Raw genomic sequence first — 14,931 nt, 5'->3', positions numbered from 1 at the left:
TTTAATACCGCTATTCATCACAAGTCACATTGGCTCGACGCTGAACTGAACCATCCGCATCTCCCGTGTCCCCCTCCATCCGCCCGGAGGCCCTCCTCCAGCACCTCCCGCATCGTCGCTGCCGGAGGGCTGGGATGGTAGTGGCGGGGCGGACTCGTTCATGTTTTGGGGTTGCGCGCACCCCTCCCCAGCCCCTAGCCCAAGATTGATCCCATCATGGCGCGGCTCCAGGGTGGCCCTTTTCAGTGGCTGCGCCAGTCCGACGAGTGGTAGCATCCTCGGTCGTTGTCCTCGCCGCGGCCCTGTCTACCCTTCTTGTCCCTCTCCATGATCTATGTCACGGGCTAAGGGCTTGAGCGGTGGGCTCCTTCGAGCCACGACAACAAGCCTAGTTGGGCTCGGGATGCTGGCCTTGCCCAGATCTTGCCCTTGCTGCTGGCGGGGTGCCATGCTTGGCAATCTGAAGCCTAGATGATGGTGGGTGACAGGAAGTGTTGACGGCGGCCCTAGGGGTAGTAGCGCTTGGCATCTGGGGCTGCGGCAATGAATTGACCTTTCGCGTTGTGGTGCTGTCCAGCGACATTGCGATCCTCTATTGCTGGTGATCCATATCCGATCGGCCAGATGGTGGTGACTGCGTATTTTCTCTGTAGCGACTTCCTACATATCCACGACAACGGGGTCATTGAAAAACTTCGGATTTGTGAATTACTTCAGTTGTGTGATACAAATTGCGGATGACGACTTGACACAAGGGGATCGTTATGGATTAGCAGTGGCCAATTGTAGCTGTTGGGATTGCCGAAAAGTGGTGGCGACAACACATGTGTCACTTTGATGGTGGTGCTCCGTGCACCCGATCTCGAGCTCCGGGGTGAAAGTCTAAGTCACACACCCGAGTGGTTATACGTGACAATGACGATATATTTTTACGTCGTTACCTTGTTGGAGGGATTGCTTGAATTTGTTCGGACTGATTCTTCAGGATGAAAACCTTAATTCTAGCCTTGGTGGATGGATCCGATGACAGCACACTTGAATGATCGTTAACGTCGGAACTTTTGTGCCTACGACCCATAAAAAATCCTAATGTTTTATCTATGTAATCTGATAAGAGCAAGCGAGAAAATTGTAATTTTCATATGCAAAATCGTAACTCTCAACGGTTGAAAGTTAAAACTTAGCATACCCGGCATGGCTTGGCAGGTTTGTGCCCCGCACATTTCCGCGCGGTTCCGTCCAAACGCGTTTTCTAGTTGGCCGTTGGGTCAAGTTCGTCAATCGTACTCCCCCAACAGTTCCGGTTCTGCTACTTGCATTTCCTGCCTTACACACTCACAGTTCTGCCCAGCGGGAAGGCAAATGTCACGTATGTATATATATTTTTTGACAAACAAATGACAACTATTTTTTTTTTGCCGGGGACACGTATATATGCTCGTACGGCTTAGGAAGGAAATTGCCACGTACTTATGTGCTACCGCCTAGGAAGGCGCGTAGCCTTGTCAGCTAAGCTAAATCACAGGTGTATGAGGCAACCACGATGTATAAATACACTCCATGCGTGTCGATTGTTAGCAGCAAAACTCAATACTCCATGCTAGCCGAAGCCTGAAGATCCCCCAAACACGAAGGCTCTCCATCTCCAGTACTGATAAAAACACGGCAGGCAAAAACAAAGGTGAGCCGGCAGCCTCCACATCTCCGATTCATCCATTGCATGTGCATGGTGCAAGCAAGCTAATTACTAGCATCTACAGTACAATTTTCTGATGTATCAACGTATTCCCCAGACATGTCTGCAGCAAAAGGGACGACAAGTAAAGAGCCGGTGCCGGTGCCGGGCAAGCCGCATGCTGTCCAGCGTCAGGAGCATACTGTGAGTGCACGGCAGGATGACCAAAAGAAGGGTTAGTGAGCATCACTCGTCCGATTAGTACTAGATCATAAGGATACGTGCCTGCATGGATGTGATAGCTCCCTTTCAGATCTGCACCTTTCTAGCTAGCCAGTACCTTTCTGCTTGGCCTTTTCTGGTCTCTGATTGCTTTCTTGCACTTTCTTGACGTCTTTTGCATGGGTGCGCTCGATCCACAACGGTTTCAGCTAAAGCTCCGTCGATGAAGACCCTTACTAACGAGAGCTCGAGCACAGTGAATCAGCAGCCGCCGCAGACTACTAGCACTGCTGGTGACAAACCTGGAGGTGAGTCAACCTAGGTATCTGTTTGTAGCTTTTGATCAATCGATGGAAGAGGATTTCTATGTGCGGGGGCACCGATTCCCTCGGGCGTGGCTTTTTCTTCGGGTCTTGATTTCTATATTTTTATATCTTTTTTTTAAGTCTAAATTTAGGTCCGTTTTCGTCTTCATGTTTCTTGTGACAATTATTTTCAAATAAAATCCGGTTTAAATACATTCTAAGAAGTTTTGGAAATTCTCGTTAAGTTTCAACCTTTGAAACTTAGTATGCGTGACTGACAAAATCATAACATTTGTACATAAAAAAGATCGTTTAAAGTTTCAATTCTGCAACTTGATACGAGCGACCGAAAAAACCATAAGTTTCAAGGTCAGAAGTATAAAACTTATATTTCTCTCGTGCGGGATCCAACTACTATATGGATCGCCAAGCAATCGGTTGGCCGGGGAGGGCTTGGTGAATTTTTGTTTTTTTATTGGTCGTAGTTGTTCCTCCGATCCATATTACTTGACGATAAGTAATATAAAACGAAGGAAATAATTTTTTTCTATTTTACATGATGGACTGTAAAAATACTAATATGTATACATGTCTAATTAAAGTTTCCTTTTTTTTCATCTTTCAGAGGCCAAGGGCAATGGCATGTCTACTAAGGGGGCAAAGGGTCCACGTGGCTAGGCCTTGTGTGAAAGAAGAAGCATGTGAATCTTAGTTCTTCCAAGTTATATTTCAAATAAAATAAGAAACTCTATATATCTTTGTGGAAGGATAAGAAGTGTTTTATTTGTTCCTGCATGTTGGTTTGATCTATATTGTACTACCTCCGTCCTGAAATAATTGTCGTCTTTTTAATACAAAATTTATACTAATTTTGTATTACATTTCCGTCACTTATGTTGAGACAGAGTAAGTAGTTATGTTGGTCAATTTATATAATGGTTATATCATATATGTATACACTGGAGTTGTTGTTGAGTTTGTTCTAAGATTATATGTAATATTACATTTCTGGACCATATTTATCACTGGATATTCATCGCATGCATGTTTACGAGTAAACATACGTTCGAACTCCACTCGTCACCAGCTAGTATTACTTTCCTGGAAATTTCGGCGAGTGGTAAGTATTAATTGATATGACGAGATTCATTGATGGCTACACTAGAATGGTTGGTAAGGGGGCTTAAACACGGACATGAAGCCAGCTCTCGCGACCGCGCTAGCTGGTCGCAGCGTACGCGGCGGCCGCTGCCCGATCTCCGTGCTCCGGCTGCCCGATCTCCGTGTTCGATCCGAGTTCCGCGTCGCGCGCGCGCTCTCTTCGGTCCAGGTCCGCTGCTCCATGGAATACAGGATCTTGGCGCCCTTCCCTCCGTGAGCTCCGGCTCCCCAGCCGCTGCCTCGGCCGGATCTGCGAGGCTTGCTGTGGCCTCTAGCTCCCTCGCCTGCATGAGCGCCAGTTCCGACGACGTCACCCGTCTTGGGGCGTCTCTTTTGGCACCTCCCGCCGTCTACGGCGACGCGGATGTGCGGGTCCAGCAGCCACAGCCGGCTGCATTGCTGCTTGCTAGCCTGGGACTCGACTCCGGCGGAATGCCGCTTCACCGGGCGCCTCACCCTTCGGGTCTGGCGTCTCCGGTACGTCCTCGCCTGCGACGTTGATGAGCGGGGCCCTTGCAACCGCAACTGGCTGCCACGGAAGGACTTGGCTTCGGCGGGTCCGTCCTCCGGTGCTCCAACGACTCGATGTGGCCTGTGGGTTGCCTCCGTAAGCTCTGAGCCTCTGATGATGGTGAAGCCGAGGAGTTGGCGCCGCGGACGCCCTTGACCGGCTGCTCATGTCCCTGATTTGAAGGCCGTTCGGGTCACCGACGATGCTGGCTGGCTTCCTCCCTGTCGGCGACAGACCGTGGAGGAGCGCTCGGTGTCTGTGGACTGTGGGTCATGGTGGCCATGGCCATGCTCGCCCGACCGGGGAGGAGCGCTCGGTGGCCATGCTCGCCGGCCAACCGATTCTGCGCATAGCCTCGCCTTCAAGTACGTGGGCGCGGGGAAGATGCTATCGATGCCTTGCGTTGCGAGAGACAATCTCGTGCGGGACTGTCAAGAGCCACCGGGAGCGGGACTGTCGGCGAAGACCCTTCCTCATCCGATAAAGAGCAACAACTCGCCGCTGAATCCACAACCGTACACAAACGATGAAGCGCCTACTACTAGCACTACTCGTGACGAAACTCCAGGTGAGTCAACCTAGGTATCAGCTGGTACTGTCTTTTGATCGATCGATGGAAGAGGATTTGTACTTGCGGCGCACTGAGTCCCTCGCAAACATTTATTTCTTTTGAATCAAAGGTCTAATTAAAGTTTTGTTTTCCTATTCATGTTTCTCGTGATGAAGGCTTTCAGATAATCCGTATTAAATATATTTTAAGGAGTTTAGAAAATTTATTTTAAATTTCAACCTTTAGAATTTAGTATGGCGACGGACAAAATCACAACTTTTCTACTCCCTCTTCACGGTTTAGAAATTAGAAGACGTGTTTGGAAATTCTCTGGAAGCTAGGTGATTATTGATTGGGTGTGAGATGAGCTAAAAAATAGCATTCACACTACGCATGCAGGTAAAAGTAGTACAGCGGAGTACTAATTAGCTGCTAGGAATAAATGCAATGGACACTAAATTTTATTTATTGAAAAAATGCACGTAAATTTAATCATGCCTTCTAAACGGTGATGAAGTAAGTACATTAAACTCGCTTGAAGTTTCAACTCTGAAACTAGATACGAGCGATCGAGAAAATCGCAAGTTTCAAAGTTTGAAATTTTAAACTTACTATTCCCCCATGTCGGAGCCGATTACTTTACGAATCGCCAAGCAATTGGTTGGCCTGGAAGGGCTTGGCAAGTGTGTTCCCACGCACCTGTGCGCCCCTATGAATTTCTGAATTTTGTGTATATGTCGTACTACTCCCTTAGATCCATATACTTGTCTTAATATGGATTGGAAGCGAGCAGTATTTCCTATTTTGCATGGTGGACTGTAAAAATACTGACATGTATATATGCATGCAAAATCGCTTGAAGTTTCAACTCTGAAACTTGTTATGAATGACCGAAAAATTGTAAGTTGTAAAGTTTGAAATTTATAACTTACTTTTCCCTCGCACGGGATCCAAATACTTGATGAATCACGAGGCAATCGGTTGGCCGAGCTGGGTTTGGCAGGTGCGTGCCTTCACACCTGTGGTCGGACAATTCCCTCCTATTCATATTACTTGACCGTCTTGACCGCAAGTAATATAAAATGAGAGAGTAGTAGTTTCTATTAGGCTGGTTGTAATGGTAGTATCATATTCTAGTATCATGCATATGATACTAGTATATGATACCACATCCGTAATGCATAGTATCATATGTTAGTATCATAGGACAGTTCATTTATTGTCATGCAAGACACATAGTAACACATTATTTAATATGATACGGTATCGTAATATGATACTCAACCATCTCTTTCTTCATTTAAATCTATGCCACATCATCAAAATTGCTTAGTTGACATACATGATACTAGCTATGATACTTCCATTACGGGCAACCTTAGCATGATGGACGGCGAAAATATTGATGTGTATATATACACAATTAAAGTTTCATTCTTTTTCATCTTTCAGGAGCTAAGAGCATATCAAATAAAGGGGCGACAGGTCTACGTGGCTAGGCGTTGTGCTGAAGAAGAATCATGTGAATCTTAGTTTGTCCACGTTATATGTCAAACTGAATAACTGTACTCGAAGAAACTCTGTAGACATCTTTGTGAAAGTGGTCACGTAGACAAGAAGTGTTTCATTTGTTCATCCATGTTCATTTGATCTATATTGTAGTTATGTTGGTGAATTTATACAGTGGTCATATCGTATACTTCCTCCATTTTTATTTAGTACGCATATTAGCTTTGGTCAAAATTAAGCTTTGTAGTTTTTACCAAATTTATAAATAAAAATATTAATATATACAACAACACATCAATACCATTCGATTTACTGTTGAACGTACTTTCGCATCATATAAATTTATTATGGTAAATATTTATATTATTTTCTATAAACTTGATTAAACTTTTCAAAATTTGACCTCAGTCAACTTTAATATGCAGAGGGAATAAAAAATAAGGAAGTATGTATATACTGAAATTGTTGCTGAATCTGTTCTAGATTATATTAAATATACAATTCTTGGACCATAATTATTACTACATATTCATCGCATGCATGTTTACGAGTAAAGTTATCTCGAGCCCACGAACTAATAAAATTAACTACTGCTCAGATACACGTCCGAGCTCCACTGTTCATCGGCTAGTATTAGAGCATCTACAATCGGATTTAGCAAATTCGACCCTTCAAACGCTCGCGGAGGCACCCAGCCGCGTCCGCGGACACTTACTGGTAATGTCTTAAATAATCATTGTACAACCGGACACCTTAAATTCATATTATTACATGTAACATAAACCTAATACAAGTGAAGCTCGTCCAGCTCCGCTGTGCCCATGTCCAACGGTCGTCTGCGTCCCTCGTAGTGTCGATTCGGTCATCGACGATGTAGAGTAGGACATGCGACACTAGCCGTCTCACGGGAGTCGGGCTCCCGTCATCTGCCCCCCTATGTCTTTGTGAATAATTAGTAAAAATAACTGCTTGCATCTACCAAATGCAGAGAGGGGGGGGGGTCATCCTCCTTTTCTAAAATAATAAGTTTTGCCCAGCCCCGACGAGGGAGGGACAATAATGACGACACTACTTCCGCTTGCTTCAGTACTTGTAATCGTTGCTAGTTTGTTTACGAACATGATGTAACTTTTGTTATTTCTGATGTTCGTTTGTACTGTCATGATTGAAAATAAATAGATTGAAAGTTTTCTCTTAAAAAAAATACCACCATGACAAACAAATGAATTACACACAATAAGGAAGAGCAAACAACCCATGCATACAAATCATTTTCAAACCTTGACGCAGATCAGCGATGGGGGTCCACATGTCCCCATTCCCGCGTATTACGAATCCCATCCCTTCATGTACTGTCCTAGGAAGACACATGCGCGGTTGTCATATCATTTACTTAGATAGTTAGATGAAGAACTAGAAATCGCATGAACATGACTATTTTAATAATGGACGCATGGATCACACAAATTAGGACTATTAGGCTGTAAGATTACTGCGCATTACTTTGAAAATGTTAAACATAAAGTGTATCCTTTTTTGAAAAGTTAAATATGGGCATGTTTGACCAAGTTTTTAGAAAGGAATATTACTTCTTTCGTTTTTAAATATAAGTTCTTTTACAGATTTTACTAGGAGACTATATACGGAGTAACATGAATAAACCTACACTCTAAAACATGTCTATATACATCTGCATGTAGTCTTTTAATGAAAACTCTAAAAAACCCTGTATTTAGAAACGGAGGGAGTAGTTTTTATAATATCGAATTTGTGTAGTTAGATCCACCACGAAAAGTACTTTCATATTTAATAAATTTGTTTTATACATTAGATGTTGATACCTTATTTTGCAATCTTGGTCAAACATACATAAGGTTGACTTGCACAAAAATTTGTGAAACTTATATTATGGAATGGAAGGAGTACTTCTATATTAGACGATAGGTAACAGTCAAATTTATGACGATAGGTAACAGTCAAATTTATGTGTTGGAATATGACGAAAGAAGGATAACACATGCGTGTAGCCAGCTGGGCCAAGAGAAAGTAGAAGTACATGTTCCGAGAAAGACACAATCATCTTCCCAGGTACCGACCAGCCGTCCCATACCAGTTTTTTCCACGGTTGGGACACTTGATTAAGCATGCACATTCATGGCTGAACCTGTTATATTGATCCTCCTCCTCCTCTCCTTCTCCACACACAATACCACATACTCCTAACGTCGGCCTGGATCGATTGGTCATCCTAACTAATTGATACGCCATGTACTGCCTGCATTCCACACGCAAACGACTCGCAAAGTACTAGAAATCGAACCTCTCTATTAATTCGGACATGGACGCCCGCGTGTGTCGGTGTGTTTTGATTTGCATGGAAATGTGACGGAAATAACACATGATGAAATCTGGGATTTCAGTTTAATTTCCAGACCTTCGTCAAGTCTATTAATTACATCTTGTGAGATGTTTTCCATGGTAGAGCAACGGTCTGTCTATAAGCTGATATCAGAAAGATTAATTCAAGTTCGACGAGGTTGATGGAAAGGTACCAACGGGCGAGGAATTACTTAGCAACTGTTACATGTTTCGTCATGTTGTGAGTACTTTTCTTCAAGGGCCCACATTGCAGGCAATAACATCATTTGAATTGAAGTTATATTTTTTTTTTGAAAGACCCAGCCCCAGGCTGGCATATATTGATTCAAAGGAGGTAGCATGATGGAAAACAAATATCGCGGGGGGATATGATCCGAGTGATCAAGGAAAAAAAGAAAAGAAAAGGAAAAAAACAAGATTACCAGGGGGGGGGTATGTTTCACGGAGGATCCCAGAACGGGTGCTCCAAAACTGTGGCTCCAAAACTGTGGCTCCGGCTTGTCTCCATAACTCTACGGTGCTATTGATAGCATATTTCATGTCATGGAGGTCCGCAGCTTTGTTTCTGAAGGTGCAGGCATTCCTCTCCTTCCAAATTTCTGACAGGATCAAAATGCTGATTGTCTTGACTGCTTTCTTGTGCTTTGATAAAGCAGAGTTGATCATCGTGGCTAAGATGTCGGATGATTTTTCCTTGTCCCCCCATGCTCCCGGGTGCAGTGTCACACAACCATGGTGCGATGCCGCGTGTGTCCATATTTGGAGGGACATCGGGCATTGCCAGAACAGGTGCTTCGCTGATTCGAGGTTCCGATGACATAGTTGGCAAAAGTAGTCGTTTGGCCACCCTCTGCGTTGAAGTCGGTCGTTGCACCAAAGTATGTTCTTTAGGAGCAGCCAGAGGAAGATCTTTAGTCGTCCCGGTGCCCAGGTTGCCCAAATCATCTTTTTGTACTCCGATCTGAGGTGTCCTTGGAACTGGGCCTTGTATGCCGAACTGGCGGAATATACACCTGAAGCTTCGAGATTCCAATTGATTGTGTCTTGTCTCCCCTCTTGCAAATGAACCTGCATGTCTCGGATCCATCTGTGTAACCTAATTGCCTCTTCCCACGGCTGCACCGTGTTCCCATGGGCGAGGTCCGCTATCCATGTGCTGTTGGCAAGTGCATCGCGAACTGATCTGTTCTTTCGCCTGGAGTGTGCAAAGAGGTTTGGGAAGGACGTCTTTAGGTTTCCGGAGCCCGTCCAAGAGCAGTGCCAAAATGATGCCGTTGCGCCGTCTCCTAGGGTGACCGTCGTAGATGCATGGAAAAGGGCCATATCGGCCTCGTCACGTCGTAGAACCATGCCATGCCATGGTCTCTCTTGGCTAGTCCAGGATAGCCAGAGCCATTGTAGCCTAAGAGCTCTACTGAAGCGATTTAACTCGAGGATTCCTAAACCTCCGTTCTCCACAGGGGAGCAAACTCTCGGCCAATTTACTTTGCATTTTCCTCCAGTAGGTTCATCATCCTGTGCCCATAGAAAGCGTCGCCTAACTTTGTCTACCTCGGCAAGGAAATTTTTTGGCATCCTAAGAACTGATAACGCGAAGGTTGGTAGGGCGGTTAGGACGCTGCGGACGAGGACGCGTCTGCCGGCGATGTTTAGGAGTCTACCCTTCCATCCTGCTAGCCTAGCCCTAATTCTGTCTAGAATGAATTGTATGTGGACTCGACGAAGTCTTGCTAGGGTGATCGGCAAACCTAAATATTTTAACGGGAAACCCTTAGTTTCCCCCCACCCCCGAAGTTAACCAGGATCTCTTGTAGGTTAATTCCGTCGCAGCGGATGGCCGACGCGGTTGACTTCGCCGGGTTGATGCGAAGGCCCGAGGCGTGTCCAAAATCTCGGAGAATCATCATCAAGGTGTCGATCTCTGCTTTGCTTGGGTTAGCAAAAATTACGGCGTCGTCGGCATAGAGGCTGACCCGGAGGGGGATGTTCCTTCCTGGCAATGGGGCTAGTAGGCGCATTTCCGTTGCTTTCTCAAGCAGGCGGTGGAGTGTATCTATTGCGATGATGAAAAGTAGCGGTGAAAGGGAGTCCCCTTGATCACTCGTGCCGTCTACATCTTAACTGCAACCGTGCCGGCCAGACGCTATACGCGGGAATCCAAGGAAAAAATGCGCCAGGTCATGGACTACTTGCATTGGCTCTCTTTATAGCAAGGATTTGCACACCACGCATAATTCTAAGAGAAAACAAACACTTGATGAGCAGACTGCATTTATATGATGTAGTATATCTAATCAGATGAAATTTCCAGGATTTTACCGTTTCTCCATTGTATATATACCCACAATGTTGAAAGCAGTTAGCACCAAATTAACTTAAATGACACAGCTAGCCGAAAACACCCGGACACGAAGGTTTCCAGGACTGAGCATGGCGGGGAATGGTGAGCCAGCACCTCCAGATATCCAATTCGTCCATTGCATGGACATGCGCGATCGGAGTAAGCAAATTATCAACTCTGATGTTCTAATATATTCTCCATACATACATATATGCAGGATTATAAGTAAACCTAAGCCTGAAACGAAAGGGTCTGCCAGCCAGCAGGATAATCGACGTCCAGTGAATACTCAGGCGGAGGTTGGCCAAAAGCCGGCGTCGACGAGCTCTGGTTAGTAAGTGTCAATCATACGATCAACATCTACGTGCATGCATGGATAGTCCTACCTTTATCAGATCCCCACCTTTCTGGTACTACCTTTCTATGGTCTCTGATGCTTTCTTCCACTTTCTTGACGCCTTTTACATTCGTGCGCTCCGTAGATAAAGCGGGTAAAGGGGGCATGTCGATGAAGCCCGCTGTGTCGGGCAGCGGCAACAACTCTAACGCATCAAGACAGACGCACAAAACCGATGATGGAAGTACCGGTGGTGGTAAACAGAAAGGACCAACAGGTGAGTCAACCAGCCTAGCTAGGTATCAACTTCTATCTGCCGATCGATCATGCTAAGTTGTTCACGGATTTACATAATCCTTGCTGAATGTTTATGTATGGAAGTGCCAAGAACTCATCTAGATGAGATGCAATTTGATCTTATTCATCTGAAAAAGAAAAACATACACATGGTAGTAGTACAACTCACGTCAGCACACACGCATCTTATAGTCATATTCAATGGCTATAAAAGTTGAATGAGACATAACTAAAACTCAACTGCTTCCTCCGTTTTTAAATATAAGTCTTTTAAAAGGTTTTACTAGAAAACTACATATGATGTATATAGACATATTTTACAGTATATATTCACTCATTTTGCTTCGTATGTAGTCCTTTAGTGTAATCATTAGAAAGACTTATATTTTGGAATGAAGGGAGTAGATGAGTTCTAACAAAACCCTTTATATATACTTTGTGTACTGGTGTTTTCACATGATAGTGACGCAAAGATACTCACGTGCGTCGATTCTAAGAATTTCGTTATTTGACCCTGCAGGCAAGGCATTAAGTAACAGGTGAATGGTGTGCGTGCGGAAGAAGAATCATGTGAATAAATGTCAGTTTGTCCTCGAGGACTCTATGGTCGATGGGACCTCTCTCTACATATGCAGTGTGTAGCTTGTGAAAGTGGTTGTATAGACAAGTAATATTTCATTCGTGCATGTGTGCTCTTCGTTGATATCTGTATCGCGCTTGTGTTGGTGAATTTGTACGGTGGATACTGAAATGATACTATAGTGAATTTGTTATAATAGATATTTAATATATACACGCATTTTTACACCATGGTGCATTCGTTTTACCGATCTTCAGATCACCTAAATTGGTGCCAAAATTAACGAACTAGTAGTAATGCGAAGAAGCACATACTACCAGCTCTACACATCACGGTGCCAAAATTCGTTCTATGACTCACCTTGTCGAAAACGTCAACGAGATAGCGGTGACGCTCAGATTGGTAGTGGTCATATTGTTTGGGGGCTGCTCGAGCTTTCAACAAGAAAGGGAATGCTTCACAAGGTTCATGGAAGAGGGGTTTGTTGGGAAACGTCGCATGCGAAACAAAAAATTTCCTACGCGCACGAAAACCTATCATGGTGATGTCCATCTACGAGAGGGGATTTCCGATCTACATACCCTTGTAGATCGCACAGCAGAAGCGTTAAGAAACGCGGTTGATGTAGTGGAACGTCCTCACGTCCCTCGATCCGCCCCGCGAACCGTCCCACGAACTGTCCCGCGATCCGTCTCACGATCTAGTGCCGAACGGACGGCACCTCCGCGTTCAGCACACGTACAACTCGACGATGATCTCGGCCTTCTTGATCCAGCAAGAGAGACGGAGAGGTAGATGAGTTCTCCGGCAGCGTGGCGGCGCTCCGGAGGTTGGTGGTGATCTAATCTCAGCAGGGCTCCGCCCGAGCTCCGCAGAAACGTGATCTAGAGGTAAAACCGTGGAGATATGTGGTCGGGCTGCCGTGGCAAAAGTCGTCTCGAATCAGCCCTAATAGCTCCATATATATAGGAGGAGGGGAGGGGAGGCTTGCCTTGAGGCTCAAGGAGCCCCAAGGGCTGCGCCACCAAGGGAGGAGGAGGAGTCCTCCAATCCTAGTCCAACTAGGATTGGAAGGTGGAGTCCTTCTCTTCTTTCCCACCTCCTTTTTTTGTTTTCTCTTTGATTTTGTATCTATGGCGCATAGGACCTTCTTGGGCTGTCCCACCAGCCCACCAAGGGCTGGTGCGCCACCCCCAAGGCCTATGGGCTTCCCCGGGGTGGTAACTCCGAAAACCTTTCGGTAATCAAATGAGGTCATCCTATATATCAATCTTCGTTTCCGGACCATTCCGGAAACCCTCGTGACGTTCGTGATCTCATACGGGACTCCGAAAAACATTCGGTAACCAACCATATAACTCAAATACGCATAAAACAACGTTGAACCTTAAGTGTGCAGACCCTGCGGGTTCGAGAACTATGTACACATGACCCGAGTGACTCCTCGGTCAATATCCAATAGCGGGACCTGGATACCCATATTGGATCCCACATATTCTATGAAGATCTTATCGTTTGAACCTCAGTGCCAGGGATTCATATAATCCCGTATGTCATTCCCTTTGTCCTTCGGTATGTTACTTGCCCGAGATTCGAGCGTCAGTATCCGCATACCTATTTCAATCTCGTTTACCGACAAGTCTCTTTACTCGTTCCGTAATACAAGATCCCGCAACTTACACTAAGTTACATTGCTTGCAAGGCTTGTGTGTGATGTTGTATTACCGAGTGGGCCCCAAGATACCTCTCCGTCATACGGAGTGACAAATCCCAGTCTCGATCCATACTAACTCAACTAACACCTTCGGAGATACCTGTAGAGCATCTTTATAGTCACCCAGTTACGTTGCAAGGTTTGATACACACAAAGCATTCCTCCGGTGTCAGTGAGTTATATGATCTCATGGTCATAGGAACAAATACTTGACACGCAGAAAACAGTAGCAACAAAATGACACGATCTACATGCTACGTCTATTAGTTTGGGTCTAGTCCATCACGTGATTCTCCTAATTACGTGATCCAGTTATCAAGCAACTAACACCTTGTACATAGTCAGAAGACCCTGACTATCTTTGATCAACTGGCTAGCCAACTAGAGGCTTGCTAGGGACAGTGTTTTGTCTATGTATACACACATGTATATAAGTCTTCATTCAATACAATTATAGCATGGATAATAAATGATTATCTTGATACAGGAATTATAATAATAACTATATTTATTATTGCCTCTAGGGCATAATTCCAATAGTCTCCCACTTGCACTAGAGTCAATAATCTAGCCCTCACATCGCCATGCGAATTACATTGTAATAAATCTAGCACCCATACAGTTCTGGTGTTGATCATGCTTTGCCCGTGGAAGAGGTTTAGTCAGCGGGTCTGCTACATTCAGATCCGTGTGCACTTTGCATATATTTACGTCCTCCCCTTCGACGTAGTCGCGGAGGAGGTTGAAGCGTCGTTTGATGTGTCTGGTCTTCTTATGAAACCGTGGTTCCTTTGCTAAGGCAATGGCACCCGTGTTGTCACAGAACAAGGTTATTGGATTCATTGCGCTTGGCACCACTCCAAGATCCGTCATGAACTGCTTCATCCAGACACCCTCCTTAGCCGCCTCTGAGGCAGCCATGTACTCCGCTTCACATGTAGAATCAGCTACGACGCTTTGCTTGGAACTGCACCAGCTTACCGCACCCCCATTAAGAATAAATATGTATCCGGTCTGCGACTTAGAGTCGTCCGGATCTGTGTCAAAGCTTGCATCGACGTAACCCTTTACGGCGAGCTCTTCGTCACCTCCATACACGAGAAACATCTCCTTAGTCCTTTTCAGGTACTTCAGGATATTCTTGACTGCCGTCCAGTGATCCACTCCTGGATTACTCTGGAACCTGCCTGCCATAATTATGGCGAGGCTAACGTCTGGTCTAGTGCACAACATTGCATACATGATTGATCTTATGGCTGAAGCATAGGGGACGGTGCTCATATGCTCTCTATCTTTATCAGTTGCTGGGCACTGAGTCTTACTCAATCTCGTACCTTGTAAAACTAGCAA

General features: G+C 45.1%; 1 protein-coding gene and 1 long non-coding RNA gene across 2 annotated transcripts; both read left to right on the top strand.

Moving 5' to 3' along the window:
- Positions 1 to 1,585: 1,585 nt before the first annotated feature.
- Positions 1,586 to 3,181, top strand: LOC123398121. Its single transcript, XM_045092626.1, has 4 exons — positions 1,586 to 1,681; positions 1,794 to 1,910; positions 2,107 to 2,205; positions 2,828 to 3,181. Exons 2-4 carry the CDS (start codon positions 1,796 to 1,798, stop codon positions 2,878 to 2,880), a joined length of 267 nt encoding a protein of 88 aa, XP_044948561.1. The 5' UTR covers positions 1,586 to 1,681; positions 1,794 to 1,795; the 3' UTR covers positions 2,881 to 3,181.
- Positions 3,182 to 10,875: 7,694 nt separating this feature from the next.
- On the top strand, positions 10,876 to 12,072 carry LOC123399413. The gene is made up of 3 exons (XR_006610368.1): positions 10,876 to 10,983; positions 11,136 to 11,267; positions 11,808 to 12,072. It is a non-coding gene; the product is annotated as an uncharacterized LOC123399413 (long non-coding RNA).
- Positions 12,073 to 14,931: the final 2,859 nt, after the last annotated feature.

Source organism: Hordeum vulgare, chromosome 5H, assembly GCF_904849725.1.
Source record: "Hordeum vulgare subsp. vulgare chromosome 5H, MorexV3_pseudomolecules_assembly, whole genome shotgun sequence".
In the NCBI taxonomy this organism is placed as follows: Eukaryota; Viridiplantae; Streptophyta; class Magnoliopsida; order Poales; family Poaceae; genus Hordeum; species Hordeum vulgare.
The sequence above is the reverse complement of the archived record's forward strand: the minus strand, read 5'-3'. Positions and strand labels throughout refer to the sequence as shown.

Bases quoted from the DNA above. Each gene is read 5' to 3' on its own strand.
- LOC123398121 (XM_045092626.1), top strand. From the start codon at position 1,796: ATGTCTGCAGCAAAAGGGACGACAAGTAAAGAGCCGGTGCCGGTGCCG. The intron at 1,911-2,106 runs GTTAGTGAGCAT...CAACGGTTTCAG, and splicing joins GCAGGATGACCAAAAGAAGG to CTAAAGCTCCGTCGATGAAG. The intron at 2,206-2,827 runs GTGAGTCAACCT...TTCATCTTTCAG, and splicing joins TGCTGGTGACAAACCTGGAG to AGGCCAAGGGCAATGGCATG.